Here is a 15,000-nt window from a genome sequence, read left to right on the forward strand (position 1 = left end):
ACGAGGCTGCGGCTTGACTATGTACAACAGGTGAAAAAACATAATTTTGTGTGTGCGACGCAAATCGAGTTAGCTCTAGCAGTAAATACGAATTTTGTCGCATGAATACTAATGTAAGAAATAGTCACTTAACTGTGATCGCTGGTCGAAAAGTGATTGCTCAGTCATGATAATTTGATTGAGGCTAAAAGCTCTTTTGATAGCTTTCGCATTTTTACAGCTGCGATTTGAATTCTTCATTTTACTACCGACGTATGGTTCAAACGAATAAAAAAAATCAGTTAAATATTCGAGTAGGCCATTTCAGTCAAAACGCTTTGACAAAATAAATTAATCCTTTTGTAATCGTCTAGAAAAGAGAGTATCCCGGCGTCAATTATTTCTCAAGAAAGAAAACAGTATCCAGAAGTCTGTACGAGTTTTCGAAAATATTGATGATTTCGCTTTTGTCCAAGGTTTAGCTAGCCGCAAATGTTCAGCGATGATTCGTCTCTTGAATAAACCTGCAAAAGAAATCTTTCACGGAAAGATTTTTCTTTTCAATTTTTTGATGGGCAGCGAATAATCCCGATTAAGACTTGACTGCGTGATTTAATCATTTCACACAGAGTCAAAGAGCCACATAAAAGAGTCACTTGATCATGGAAAGACAAGCATTCGAACACATCATGGGTACTTTTTGTTTTACGTGAAAATGAAACAGTCATTAATTTCGTCTTTGCAAAAAGTACACAATCTTTTATGAACGCACATAGACAGTACAGAAAGTCAAATTAGTCAGTCTTGCTGTAGAATCATTGTAACAGCTCATATTTTTTTAAATACACTTTTGGTGGATAGAAGATGGACAAGACGATGAAATCATAAATTGAAAACGGTCACCTAGTCGGCCCCGCTTAAATCGTTTTACCACGCGTGAAACACTTATCCTAGCTCCTTAAAACTAATGAAACGAGGGGACATTCATTTAAACAGAATCGGTATGAGAATTAACCTTTTAAGATCCACCTGGTCAAGTTAACATTGATCTCTCGCAGCAAAATGAATTTGTCAAAGTGACTTGAAACAATTTTATATAAAAAATTATGTAAAACAAAGAGGAATTGACTGCGACGCAACAAAATGTAAATCTGATCTATACATTTGCAAGACAGCGTACTGACAGCAAGCAAAGTACGAAACCAACTCGCACTTCGAAAACAATATAAAACTCTCGAATGCTACAATTCACGTTGTTTTAATATTCAGTATGAATTTTTGTTGTGGAAGTACACTAAAGTTTGCGTTAGCATGTCGGGCCGATAGGCAAGACAAGAAATAATGAAAAATTGTGCTTAAAGGTGTCGGCATTTACATATTTAATTTCTTTATATTATCATCGGTTAAACGAGTAAAATTTAAAAGTAGTTATTCGACATTGATTCGACTTATTGGCTGCTCTTTCAGTACGAAAGCTATTAGTTTGTTCTTTGTACAAATACAAAAGAGAGACACCAGGTTTTAATCCGCAAAGGAGCTTTTCCCTCGGGAATTATGGTTAAACATAATTGAGTTGCAAAGTCCTTACCGGTAGGGCGGCCCAATAAGCCACACCGATTTGAAAAATAAAACCAAGATTTTCCTTGCTTTCACTCAGTATAATACTCAGCGTAAAAACACCAAGTCCCAAGATGATGAGAGATATCCCTGTGCAAATCACCTGGTTGGCGCGGATCTCTGGAAAAGACATCTTAATCCAATCACACTGTATCTGATAACTTAACTCAAAGCTCCTTTGAACAAAGATCGACTCGAAACGTCCATGCTAAAACTTCAAGCAAATATCGAGTTGTCTCTTCCCTCGGGCATCACCTCATTATTGGTCCTAAATTAAATTTTTCTCATGATTTGCTGCGTTGACGGAAATGATCGAGTTTACAATATCACGCAATTGCCATTGCTTCCACTAAGCCTCGTTTCCAGAATGCTTTTCACAACCAGGATGTAAATTATCCGATTTTTGAATGCGTTCTCGGGGCCTTATCTTTCTTTTTTTCTCCGTTTAACGTCGTATGCGTTTCCTAAAAAATTTGGATAGAAAGAAAGAAAGAAAGAAAGAAAGAAACTTTATTTAAAGGGAGTCAGGGAGTCAGGGTGGCTTAGTGGTTATCTATCGGGCCTCCCACCACTGCGAGCCGGGGTTCAATTCTGGCCTCGGCCAGCATGTGGGCTGAGTTTCAGTCGATCTCAACCTGACTCGAGGGTTTTTCTCCGGGTACTCCGGTTTTCCTCCCTCATCAAAATCGACTCACAGCTAATTGACATCTAGCTGTGGTGCTGTGCTCCGACATCAAACATGGACTGTATAGCGGCAGCCAGAGGCGCCTTTGTATGCTTTCAGCCCGATGTCGTGAGCCGCGCCCTTCGCAATTCAGTCCTCGACTGCAAGTAAGGGTGACTAGCACTAGCAATATTTAAGTGTCTACTCGTTCTAGCGCTGGAGCGCTAATTGGGGACACTGTAAACTGAAATTAACAATGAAAGTAAATCAAGTCAAATGTTGGTTTTTGAGGAGAGGGGAAACTGGAGTACCCGGAGAAAACCTCTCGGTGCAGAGTAGAGAACCAACAAACTCAACCCACATGTGATGCCGAGTCTGGGAATCGAACCCGGGCCACATTGGTGGGAGGCAAGTGCTCTCACCACCGCGCCATCCCTGCACCCCGATAGATCGGTTGATGTAAGAAAAAGCGACACGACACGACACGAACAGAGTTAAGCCTGGTTTGCACCAGCGACGCAAGCATAAGGTTCGTGTCAAGTGAAAACGAACCATAATGCAAGTACATGCACGCGACGCTGAGACAAAGAGTTCTCTCTTACAATGGGCGCTGGGAGTGGAATCTGGAACGGGTCTAAATCACAGCTTACGTTCTGCTTGCGTTACGTCCCGTTTTCACACAACGCAAGCAGAGAGGAAAAGGAAAAATCTTGATCCTTGCGTTTGTGATTACGCTTGTGCTTATGCTTGCGTTTAAGCTTGCGCTTGCGTCGTTAGTGAAAACCAAGCTTTAGTATGTTACTCTCCCGCGGACAGAAATAGGGTTGGTGCGGCATGAATTTTTTTAACCCCTGAGAGGTACCAAATTATGGGTTTTAATTGGATAAAATTAAAAATTAGTTACCTGTCAAATGTCTCCTGTCATAATGCTTATATTTCATATTAAAAGCTATAAAATTGTGTTTGAAGCAGGATCACATCAGTAGGAAGCTCCAACTGGCCTCCCCAGGTGAGGTAGCGTTTTTCCTGACCGATTTATTTTTAGAAATAACTTTTCTGAACTTGCCGCGCTAATTGAAGGTGTTCCCTAAGTGATCTGCATGAAGGGGCGATCCAAGATGGCGGTCGGATGCGGGAAACAAGACTCAAAGTTTTGAAAACGCCTCCCCGTTCCCTGTTCAATTGTTACTGACGTTTACAATGACAACAAACGGCGTGAAAGTGGTTCTAAATGTAGAAAGGTCAGGAAAAACGCTACTTCATACAAACAAAGTGGAAGATGGAGGCTCTTACTGATGGGCTCCTGTTTGAAGTTATTACCTTCCTCATAAAACTAAAAGATATGAGTAGGTCGGACGACGGTAAGTGGAGAAAAAAAATTGGGGACGGCCATAGCGTTTTTCACGGCAATCGGAAGTAATAGGTACATGTATCTCTTTCTATTTTGGAGCGGAGAAAATTGTCCCGCAGAAGAAAAATGTTGGGAACTGGACGAAGACAAGATCAGACTGGAAGAAACTCATCCCCTTTTTCTTGGAAAAAAGCGTGAATTTCGATTCGTAGGGCGCGCACTAGGAAAAAAGAAACGCGCGGCTTTTTTTCCCACGTGCGCAACATATTTTACTATCTGCGGAAAGGAACAAATTCGGAACACAGAACAGGCTCAAGAAGTACCGGTCTGTCTGCAGACAAACTCGCCAACTATCCCTAATGAGGTCAACAATCCTTCACACCATGTGAAGGCCGAATTCGTAAGGCTGCTTTTCAATAGCTAACTCATTCTAATTTAAAGCTATTTCATGGGCGCGCGTTGGATATGCTGCGTAAGCGCCGAGTTGGCTATACAACAAGCGCGAACAGAATATTTGTTTGATTAATTTTTCGTTAAATTCTGAACGCTTGGACACTTGGAAAGTAAAACCCAATCAGTTTCCAGCTTGGCAACACTTGACGCAATCAGTTTCCATATTAGGATATATGGTATATGAGCTGGGAACCGAGATTGAGTGAACCCATAAGAAAGCTAGAAACGCAATATCCAATATCTAATTTGAAATATCCCCTTGGAGATTATCATCAGCATTCCCATTTTTATTAACCAAAGAGTCGGCCCACCATTGTCTTTTAAATGTTCAGAGAAAAAAATACTAAATGGTAATATAAACTCTTGATACTAGAAGTTTTGAAGACTGACCTGGTTTTAGCCTGGATTTCATGTTCAGGATTAGCCAAAAGAACGATAGAACGAACAACGATAACAATGGATTTAGAACAGAAAACAAGAGGAAGTACGACACTATAAGCCAATGAAATAAGGTGTTCAACAGGAGGTACGACCCTACCCAACTTTTTGGGATTCAGTAATTCAATACAGAATCTCCGTTTGCTGAAAACCGTTCTTACAGATAAAATGTTGATCTGAACCAGCCCAGAATACGAACAAAAGGTTCAATTGTTTCTCAAAATGTGAAAAAGTACGACGTACTAAAATTTTGCTAAAAAAGCGAAAGTGCTCAAGAGAGCTTGAAATGAAAAATAGTACTCCAAAGTCGAAATTCCAAACGCAATCAGGACAGGCCTAACCTTGCCACTAGCTTAAACCAGCCGTAAGAGACAACACGGATTTCACTCAATTCTCAAAAATATAATATGTCCTGATGTCAGGAGATTCTGATTAACAGCTTCCCAAAACAAAGCCAGCACATGGATGAAACGATAAGACCTGTGCAGAAGACATTCAATACTTTATTGACAGAAAGTACAAATTTTGACACTTATGTGTATGATTTAATAATAACCTATTAATGCTATACAGAAAAATATGCCTCTGATGGCAAATGCGTGGTTTATAATAATAATAATGATAATGATAATGATAATGATAATGATAATGATAATGATAATAATAATAATAAATGATAATAATAATAAATAAATAAAATTGTTGCTTAAATGAAAGAGGAACAATTCAAATTAGTAGCCAAAAATTTAGATTCCTGTTTCTTGTTAAATAAAAAATCTGAGAAGAAAATGCTTTTGCTACAATGTCAATTGAGCAGTGTCAAGTCGTCAGTTCTTAAAGAGTCTTTACAAATAATTGATGTATTTTGTGTATTGTAAAGTTGACACAGAGAGATAAGGCAATCTTTAAAAAAAAAGAGACTTCATTTTTTTCACGATAAATGGACAGATTTCAATTTTGTGAAAATAAATTTTTAACTAGAGGATCTAAAATAAGCTTACGGACCTTAAACCCCTTGAGCCATGATGTCAGCTAATGTATCACAGTAGTAACTTTCTACAGCACTACTCAATGTCCAGTCATGGGCTCGAAACTCAAGCAGCTCAACCAATAAGCATCTTGTCTTGGCTGATGTACCCACAGCAAGAATGGTGTCTCTTATTTTTCCAACAAGATCGTCCATCTTTTCCTAAAATAGAGAAACAACTCAGAAATCACTTTCAGTTCAAAAAGTTGTTATGAAAAGACTTAAGAAGAGGGTGAAGGGGAGGGAACCAGTGTCTTTTCCAGAGCACACATTCTCTTTCAATCCCCACTTTCCCACACACCAAATCCCACAGGCCTTGTTAAAAAAACTAATCACATTTCTATTTTGGTTTGTCTAATTTTCCCAGGGAAACGTTTTCCTTAATCCCCATTTAGGGCCTGATAAGATGAGCCAGGCTAGCCTGGTCAGCCGGGACGGTCAGGTTTGCCGGGATGACTTTCAATGCGGTAATACCAGTACATGAGGTGACCCAGCCTGGCCGGGCTAAATTTACAATATGTTGTGTGAAAAAAGATAACAACAACAAGAGGAAGTGGAGAGACGTTTGTCTCAATCATTAAAATTCACCATTTTACAATTTAAAAAAAACCTTAAGGCTTTTGCTGTCTTATACATCCTTTATTTAAAAATAAAAAATGACTATTCCGTGGGACAGCTAAACAAGCCAGCCCACCTCATGTAATCGGCCACTTAAATTAACCCTTCAGGGTTTTGCCATTTTATTCATTTTTTCCCAAGTTCATTGTGGAAAATAATGAAAAGCATATTTTCTTTTGGAAAGGTGTTAATATTAACTGCCAGTTTGGGATGGTGGGGTATGTAAGTGCATTACTTGTAAACAAAACCCTTTACATATTTTCTTCTGCGACAGCTTTGTTATATTTTACAATGTATTGCACGTCTGCCAAATGTTTGTTTTTGATTGTTCACTTAAAACATTTATTTAGTTTCTTTTCCTTTACATCATAGGGTGTGCATTTGATAAATTTAACAAATTGAAAGTGTTTCAGTGTTGTCTGTACTCTTATCATCACAGTAGTCAAAATTTTGACCACTGTGATGACGAATATCGTTGTCGATAAGAGTACAGACAATGCTGAACCACTTTCGATTTGTTTTTTACCACAATATTCAACGCCAAAGAAAGTTTTTATTTCAGAGCATGACCAAAGTCATGAATTGAAGAAAGAGCAAGCGTTGTCTATAACTTTCTCGCAATATTGGTTTATTTCCCAAAATGGGCGTTCCTGATTGGCCATTACATTGAGTGACAAATCGACGCAAGCATGACGTGAGCAGCATTGTCCAGACTCTTATCGACCACAGAAAATTAGCCAATCAGATTGCGAGATTACAAGCAATTGTGGTAAAGATATTTTTTACTAGATTGCTTTCTTCAGTTCTTTTGATACACTGTACAGTGCTTTCACTGTATTATGAGGAGCCTTTAGAGTTTTGGAGTATCTTTGTAACCCTGGAGTCAATATCAGATGTATGACATCACATGCTTGTAAACCATGGTGTACTTTTCCCTCTTTTTGCAATTGTCGATTTAATTTTTATAGATGAGACAATTCTATGTTCGTTGTTCAATTGTTTTCACTGCAAGTGTTGTAAATAACCAATAATTTATTTGTCATACTTCACTGCTGTTGACCAGGAAAATTTAGGTCTGCAATTTTACATGTCAAATTGAGTCTACCACATTGCAATCTCACTCCGGGAGCCATTGTTCCCTTGACCAGCTGTCAGGATTGAGAGGCTCTGGTCAAATCCAAAGAAGGCCATATTTGATTGGCTGTTAAAAAACGGTTTCATTTCACTTGGAATAAAAGTAGTCAAATATGTACAGCAACATTTGGTAAATTAACGACTTCCCGAAAGCAGTCGGAAGGATACTGATTGTATCCTTAAAGCCTCATACTGAGCTTCTAGAATTCGGATAACCTTTTGAGAGTGTATGCATAGTCCAGTGAGTTGTGGAAGTGTTCTATTTTAGAGGAAGACATATTTCTTAAAGTTTGAATTTCTTAGCCTGTGTACAGACCGCCCCTCCCCTCAAAAAAAATCGGAGAGGAACGGTCTGTGATTTACCGTTGATAATCGTGTTCCATACCACGTGATTTTTCCTGGAATGTGTGGAAAATGATTTGATTGGTTATTATCGATCGATCATTACATCATTGAAACAACGAGTTTTGATTGGCTTTTATTTTTATTTCTCTACATCAACACCGTGAGAACCACCGTGAGAGATTTTACGATGAGTTCGTTCGTGTGTACTTTGAGCATGGTACAAAATACGAATAAAAATCTTTTTGATTGTCAAAGAGGTTTTTCTTTTAAAGTACGAGCGGAATTGTTATCTATGGAGTGTAAAGTGGAAATCGATTCGACGTACATTTGTAGGAATTGTCAGCGCAAAAGAAACGAAAGCGCTCTTCACGAGGTGAATATAGCACTATTCAAAAGATTGTCCACTCGAAAACGTCTCCCGCTATTCCTTACCAGTCAGTGTAATCCCAACCAGCCTAGCCATTCTCAAGTGCAATCTACAAAGCGTGATGCCATGGAAGATTTGAGAATGTACACACCGAGGAAAATAACAGCTCATCGGCAACGATCTGTGCTGTTTTGAAGATCAGAGCCGTACCTGGTTGGAAGACTTGCAAATACATCCTCTCCTTTAAAGAGTGCTTCTATGCTATAAAGCCAAGGTATCTTAAAACTATCGGAGACGCTCTTCGATGCACGTTTGAAATCTAATTCATTGACCACCATTTTGAGAATTTAGCTCCAAACGAAATATGAGCCACGCAAATTTTGGTCAGCGTAGATTACTAAATAATGTATGCAAAATTATTCCGGAACACGATTACTATCGGTAAATCACAGACCGTTCCTCTCCGATTTTTTTTTTGAGGGGAGGGGCGGTCTGTACACAGGCTAGAATTTCTATGCATGGTCAGAAGACTTTTCATACAGTATATGTACAGTTATTCAACTGGAACCAGAGTTTTCTGGTTCCAGTTTTGGATTATTCCATAGCCTCCGGTTCCTGTTCCACATACATGTACATGCAAGCTCTGGGAATGAGATTGGCAGCATTGAGAATTGAACAGTGAGGTGCCAGGAAATTACTAGGGAGGGGGGAGAAGAAATGCCAAATCTAAAAGGCAATCCCACAGCAAGGGGTACAGCCACACAGGCATAGGTTAACTGAGGCCCTGACAGGGGGGGTCCCATGTCGCTTGTCTTAATTTTAAAATTACTCGTGTCAGGGTTTAATCGGCTCATTCTCGGCCTCGACGTCACTGTTGGAATTTTGCTGGGAAAGGATGTCTTTTGTCGGAATTTCATTTTATGTGCTGTCGCTACTTTTTGGGCCATGTCGCTTGTCAGGCTGTACCCTGTCAGGGCCTCTTAACTTAATGCCATGCCACAAATTAGGAAAGTCTCCCAAATTTCTTCCATTGTATACAAAAAAAGGCGTCAATTGACTCACCGCATCGACCATCTCTAAAAGCTTTCCCACTGTCTTAAAATGCCGGTAAAAACAATCTATTTCGTCCTCCTCAAGGTCTTCATCTTCACTCCTGGCAGCACCTCCTTCCGTCATCAATAATTCACCCAGTGTTTGGTATACTGCTCCCGCTAGAGGCTTCAAGGGAGCCTCACCCGTGCGCAAATGACTGAAAAGTTCACATAATAAAGCTGACAAACCTATCCATTCCCTGATCGATTTCTTACGAACAATCTCCCTGTTTTTGTAATTTTCTTGCGTGCTCTTAAGTAAACATCCTCTAAAAACAATCCCCAGAGAATCCGCAGAACAAAGTTTGCTCGAAGCCTTTGCTGCTAAGGGTGCAAACTCACTGTCCTTAAGACTCCGCTGGCATAAGAGGTTGACTACTTCTTTGATTTTCGAAGAAGAATCCGATGAGGAAATGTACTTTGACAATTTTGTCACTGTCTCTTCGACATTTGTATCTTTTAGATCACTTAAAACTTTTGATAAATTGAATTCTTCGGCCGTATTTTCCGATGGTAAATTCTTCTGTTCAACTGGGCTTTCTCCTGGTTTCGTCTGGGCTTTAGGGAACCCAAACCCTCTTCCTCTACCAATGCCGCCACGACCTCGTGCTGTGGAAGACGCCATTGACTCTATCGAAATACCAATAGGGGTGGAGTTAAAAGCGTGTCACCTTCCCTTCCTTTAGCAACAAATATATCCGTTCTGCACAGATAAATGTATCAGAATAAATTAAATGAATGTTCTAATGGAGAAACACGTGTATCAATGCTCAACAGCCACTCGTTTTTCTTGGAATTCTTTAGGGGATCAGTTTTATAAATTTTCCCGACAACCACTCTGCCAAATGTTTTGCAACCTACCCAGAATTCCTTACCATTCGTTTATCCAAGATGGCGCTCGAAGTTGAGTCTGCAGAGTAAGTCGTGTTCTGTATTTTACATGTTACTGTTCTTGATATATTCTCCCTTTCAAGCTTAATCAGATCATACCTTACTTCAAGTTTGTGCTTAAGTTTCTAAATCATTCGTAAATACTGCATATTCATGGTATTTCATGAATCACGGCTATGCTGCACGTGTCAGGCCATTCGTTGTTTAAAGTCGCATGAAAACAAAGCATTTTTGATCTGTAGTGGATATGTGAATACATGATCTTCGTAATTGTCCTCCTATTTAAAGCTTCTTTCTAAAGTAATAATAGTGAAAGGTAGTATCGATCATTGTAAGTTCTCTTGCAACATGTACCGGTACATGTATAAATTTATATTATTATACATTGGTGTCACCAGCTCGATTTTGATTGGCTATAAGCACGCAGCTAAAATTCTTGCTTGCTCTGTTTCTCTTACGTCATAGCTACAAATAATAGATTTTATATATGTAGAATTGACGTCATACCTACGGACAATAGTTTTATGCATGCAGAAGTGACATCACCTGAAACACTAACCAGCAGTTTGATCAGTTTTGTCATGGCGGAGCTCAGCTCAGGAATATGCATAATAAAACAATTATTGAATTCGGTTTTCGCATGTTAGCGATAATTATCAAGGTCTCAGCCTTCGGCTTCAGCAGATAACACAAACTTTGGCCTTGATAATTATCGCTAACATGCTCAACCTCATCCAATAATTGTTAAATAATGATAATAATAATAATAATAATAATAATAATAATAATAATAATAATAATAGCAATATCTTTATTTAGACTGAAAAGACCAATCAGCAAAATCAAAAGATTTGCTGGTGTAAACCGGTGATCAGTAAAAATATTAATATTGTAAAGAGTTAACACAAAAAAAGAGAGAGAGAGATAAACATGTATAATATTAAGATATCTACAAAATATATATATATACAGGATCACATCAGAAAACGAGATATTAAGACTGAAAGACACTACAAACATGCAAATTTACATTGAGATATAGAAATTAATTGAATAATTTTGACTTAAAAGTCCTTAAAGTACAGTACCGCTCAGATATACGTTAACTGCGCATACGCAGTGTATACGCATATACGTGTATGCTTATACGCACATACGCGTATACTTACACACACATACATCTGTGTGTGTGTACTTAGACGCACACACGCGTATATTCATGCGCGTCTGATTTTCCTTTGTTATTCAGTACCATAAATTTCCTTTGTGTTGCATTTTTGAGTAAAACAAAGAACTTTTGGATCTGAACAAAGCTACGAGCTGATAACAGAGAATTTACATACTGCAAAAGCTATCATGTTGCAAACGTGCAGGTCGCTTCCTGTCGCGAATTTATTGGATAACAAGCAAAAGTAATTCAATGTTGATGAATCAGAAGGGAAACAAAAATTTGTCTTAAGTTTGGCATTCAAATACGTGTATCGTTTGTGACCCTTCACGCAAAAAGGGCCTTATGGATTCAGTAAACACCGTGAAATTTTTTCACGGTCCCGGTGCGTGAATTTCAATTTTCACAGCGTGAATACGCCGTAATCACTCTACGATAAGAGACTTTCACTCTTGGCATGAAACTATTCATGCCGTGAATGATCGGTGAAAACTTTCACGTCGTGAAATTAAGGGTAAAAATTCACGCGGTGAAATTGGGAGTGAAAAATAATATTCATGGGTGTGAAATTGATCCAGTCGAAAGATAAATCAACAATTTATTTCCATTTTACCTTTCCGTTGAATTAAAAACTTTATATGAAGAGAAGCGACCAACTCATAAAATAATGGGAAACAATTTCTTTAGTATCGTATCATTTGATACTGCTGGTTTTAAACTGATAGCAAATTAAAGTAGAAGGAAATGCCTAAACAAGTATCTATCAAAATTTGCATACGACTCACATCAAGAGGAAGTCGTGACAGGTAATGCAACACCTTTCAAATAGGAGTAGAACTTCTGTCGTATTCGGCGAGGTACATGTAAACTCGAACATTTTCCGAGAATTGCATGTTTATTGATGGTGTGCCTTTTGTATATTATTAATTCTCTCTTTTGATAGTGTGGAACAAAATAACTCTGAACCTGAACTGTATGTTTATCAATGAAATAAACATCCGTGCGTGGGTTCGTTGTATTCCCAACGCGACAGCTGTTTGTAAAAGTGCGTCTTTGTCGTGTAGTTCGTAGTCTTGTACTATTTGAGTGCTGTCAAGCTACATGTACATGTATTCTTTATTATAACAATAAGTAAAACAGTAAGGAAGCTAGTGAGGCAGACGCGTATATCGGTTTCCCGAATACGCGTATGGTTATACGCACATATGCGTATGGATATACGCACATACGCGTATAGATATGCCCGTATTGTGCGCATATTTTGGTTAACGTATTTCTGAGCGGTACTGTAGGAGTATCGCGATGTTTCTTGCAAGAGAATTCCATTCACGGGGGGCCGCACTCTTAAAACTACATTGGCCTATAGTTGACTTGGTAATCTCATGAACTGTCTAGTTTTGATCGCATAAATTGTGTACAAGTCTTGCGATTTGCCCCAAGGATAATAAGCATAGCTTGGTTTTGAAGACGCTCGAGGTGCAAAGCATTTTGTCTTCCACAGTCACCCCAGACTATAACCATAATCCATAATTGGTAATATCATTTGCTTATATATCGTACGTGGCACTTTCCAGCTGAAGTACTTACATGTACACGTAGATACCCTGTTCAACAGTTACAATCTGGGATAAACTCTTCGAGATATTACATGAACTTGCATACATGTGTATTTCAACTTAGGTTACGATCTATGTGCACCACTCAATTTCACACTATTTGTCTGCTTTAGCAGGTCACCATCTAGAAAAATCTCTTAAGTCGCGGGAGGTAGCTATCGTATTTCTTGTGCCGATTAACATGACTTCAAATTTCTTGTGGTTACTTCTCAGTCTGTTTTGTGTCCACCAGTAAGCGATATTGGTAAGGTCTTCATTTACCGAGCGTTCGGCTTCGTTAAATTAATACATGTACATGTATCCGTAGAACTGGCATGAAGTTCGGTATCGTTCGCGTACAATTAAGTATGTATTGTATTAGTCATTTTGCTTCCATTCTATTTGGCAGTGTAATCCGACTGATCCAACAGTTTCTAAAAGAAAACAGCTTGCCAAGGACCCTCGCAACATTGCAGGTAAAGTTATAGGTAACTTACAGTACATTTTTTATTACTCAGTAATTGACCCTTTGAAGATTGTTTTAGGTTTCTCAGGCTATAAGAATATTGACTATAGCAATATTTGCTTTTTACAACATTGATGTCAGATTTTTTTTGAAATTCATATTTGCTAACCACCTACAGTACAGTAACAAAAGAAGTCGTTATTTCAAGAGAAAATAAATCTCTGAAACAATGAGTGATGTCACACAAAATATTGCCATGGAACGACATCACGATGATGATAATCAAGCTCTTTATAATAATGATTCAGATAGTTGTATAAAGTAAAAAAAACAAAAACAGCAGTAGACTAGCAACCTTTGTGGCATGATTATGGTGCTGCAGCAAGAATCCCCCTACAAGAAGGGGTTTCTCTCCACTAACTGAAATAATAATCTCTAGTAAAGTGGGTAGGTCTGGGGAAAATACTGTGTGTGTGGATGGTGAGTTGAGGGAAAATCATAACCAAAAGTTAGTCTGTGAAATGAGGAAGAGAAATTCACAAAGCAAACCCTCAACCTCACAGTGGAGTTAGCAAAACAAAACAAACTCTGTGTGAAAACAAAACTTTAATTTCAGAAACAGCCAGATAGTACATGTATAAGGAACTAAATCAAGTAAGAGGGATAAACAAACATTTGAACATGAAAATTATTCGTTCTTAAAAAATAAGGATAGTAAATAAGAAACAATCCCTACACAAACCCTTCGTTCTTAAAAAACAGGAAAGGGCAGTTCCAAAACCCAAAGAAATCCCATGCAAAATGAAACACAAGTGCATTAAATAAGCAAATCTAAACAACTCAAAGGGAAAGAAAAGCTGACTGCGACACCATTAGGCTCGTAAATGGCTGCGAATCTTCAGGAGCAGAGCGCAACCGAGCAAGGGGGTTTCTAGTCCAGCGCTGGACCTCTACCCGACCCCCTTGTGCCGAGTCAAGAAAGGAAAAAGAAAGGAACAAACGGAAAACCAGGAGAAAACAACACCAAAACCATGGACAGACTAACACGATCAAAACTGCAAAACCAATCAAGCAAAACTGGGACTGATAACATTAACCAAGGACACACTTACCAGATGTATAATATGATTACTGAAACAAAATTATAGTTCAAAATAAAGAAACATGGATACCTGGTTACTTACATGGAAGAAAAAGCTGGCACAAATTTCCCTTCTCTCCAAACATTTGCAAAGTCTCCAGCAAACGTCAGCTGTGCTTACGACAAAAGAATTCAAATGTGACCCAAACTTCACACATGGCCTGGGCACGAGACATGAGAAGGAGTCGATCTGGGAACCAGCATGACAGGGAAAATGCCCAATGCAGTAAAATACCACTACGAAATGGGGATTACGAAGCTAAAAAAGGGGCAGATTGACTCAGAAAAACATGGAGGCCCAAGTGAGATTGCGTTGCTATAGATTCAGGGTGTACTGCAGGAGTATAATCATTCGTTTTTATGAATGGTTCGAGGAAAAACAACCATCAGGTGTATAGATCATTCGTTCTTTTGGATGGATCCAGGAAAAAATCCCATCAGGTGTATAAATCATTCGTTCTTTTGGATGGATCTAGGGGAAAATCCCATCAGGTGTAAAAATCATTCGTTCTTTTGGATGGATCCAGGGCAAATTCCCATCAGGTGTATAAATCATTCGTTCTTTTTTGGTGTTTCCAGGAAAAAAAAAAACCCCGTGAGGTGTCAATTGACACAAACTGAAAATAACTGAAATATCCATATCCAAACAAATAAA

At 38.6% G+C, this 15,000-nt stretch overlaps 3 protein-coding genes across 3 annotated transcripts in view; 1 reads left to right on the plus strand and 2 right to left on the minus strand.

Moving 5' to 3' along the window:
* LOC138040823 (uncharacterized) overlaps positions 1–2,039 on the minus strand; it is an 11,308-nt gene extending 9,269 nt beyond the window's left edge. Inside the window, exon 1 of the mRNA XM_068886491.1 lies at positions 1,568–2,039. Coding sequence (XP_068742592.1) covers positions 1,568–1,729 — 162 coding nt within the window. The 5' untranslated portion in view covers positions 1,730–2,039. The remainder of the gene's footprint in view (positions 1–1,567) is intronic.
* Positions 2,040–4,987: 2,948 nt separating this feature from the next.
* On the minus strand, positions 4,988–9,903 carry LOC138040822 (MIF4G domain-containing protein A-like). Its single transcript, XM_068886490.1, has 2 exons — positions 9,056–9,903; positions 4,988–5,691 (listed from the first exon to the last, which is right to left on the minus strand). The coding sequence occupies exons 1-2, from the start codon at positions 9,707–9,709 to the stop codon at positions 5,509–5,511; spliced, it is 837 nt and encodes a 278-aa protein (XP_068742591.1). The 5' UTR covers positions 9,710–9,903; the 3' UTR covers positions 4,988–5,508.
* A 52-nt stretch (positions 9,904–9,955) lies between these two features.
* LOC138040821 (WD40 repeat-containing protein SMU1-like) overlaps positions 9,956–15,000 on the plus strand; it is a 41,271-nt gene continuing 36,226 nt past the window's right edge. Inside the window, exons 1-2 of the mRNA XM_068886487.1 lie at positions 9,956–10,001; positions 13,148–13,214. Of these exons, the coding sequence (XP_068742588.1) occupies positions 9,976–10,001; positions 13,148–13,214 (93 nt within the window). The 5' untranslated portion in view covers positions 9,956–9,975. The remainder of the gene's footprint in view (positions 10,002–13,147; positions 13,215–15,000) is intronic.

This window comes from Montipora capricornis, chromosome 3 (genome assembly GCF_036669925.1).
Source record: "Montipora capricornis isolate CH-2021 chromosome 3, ASM3666992v2, whole genome shotgun sequence".
Taxonomy (NCBI): domain Eukaryota; kingdom Metazoa; phylum Cnidaria; class Anthozoa; order Scleractinia; family Acroporidae; genus Montipora; species Montipora capricornis.

Excerpts from the sequence above, each read along its gene's own strand:
- LOC138040822 (XM_068886490.1), bottom strand. The coding sequence starts at position 9,709 with ATGGCGTCTTCCACAGCACGAGGTCGTGGCGGCATTGGTAGAGGAAGA. Across the intron at positions 5,692-9,055 it reads TTTTAGAGATGGTCGATGCG|GAAAAGATGGACGATCTTGT; the intron begins GTGAGTCAATTG and ends TCTCTATTTTAG.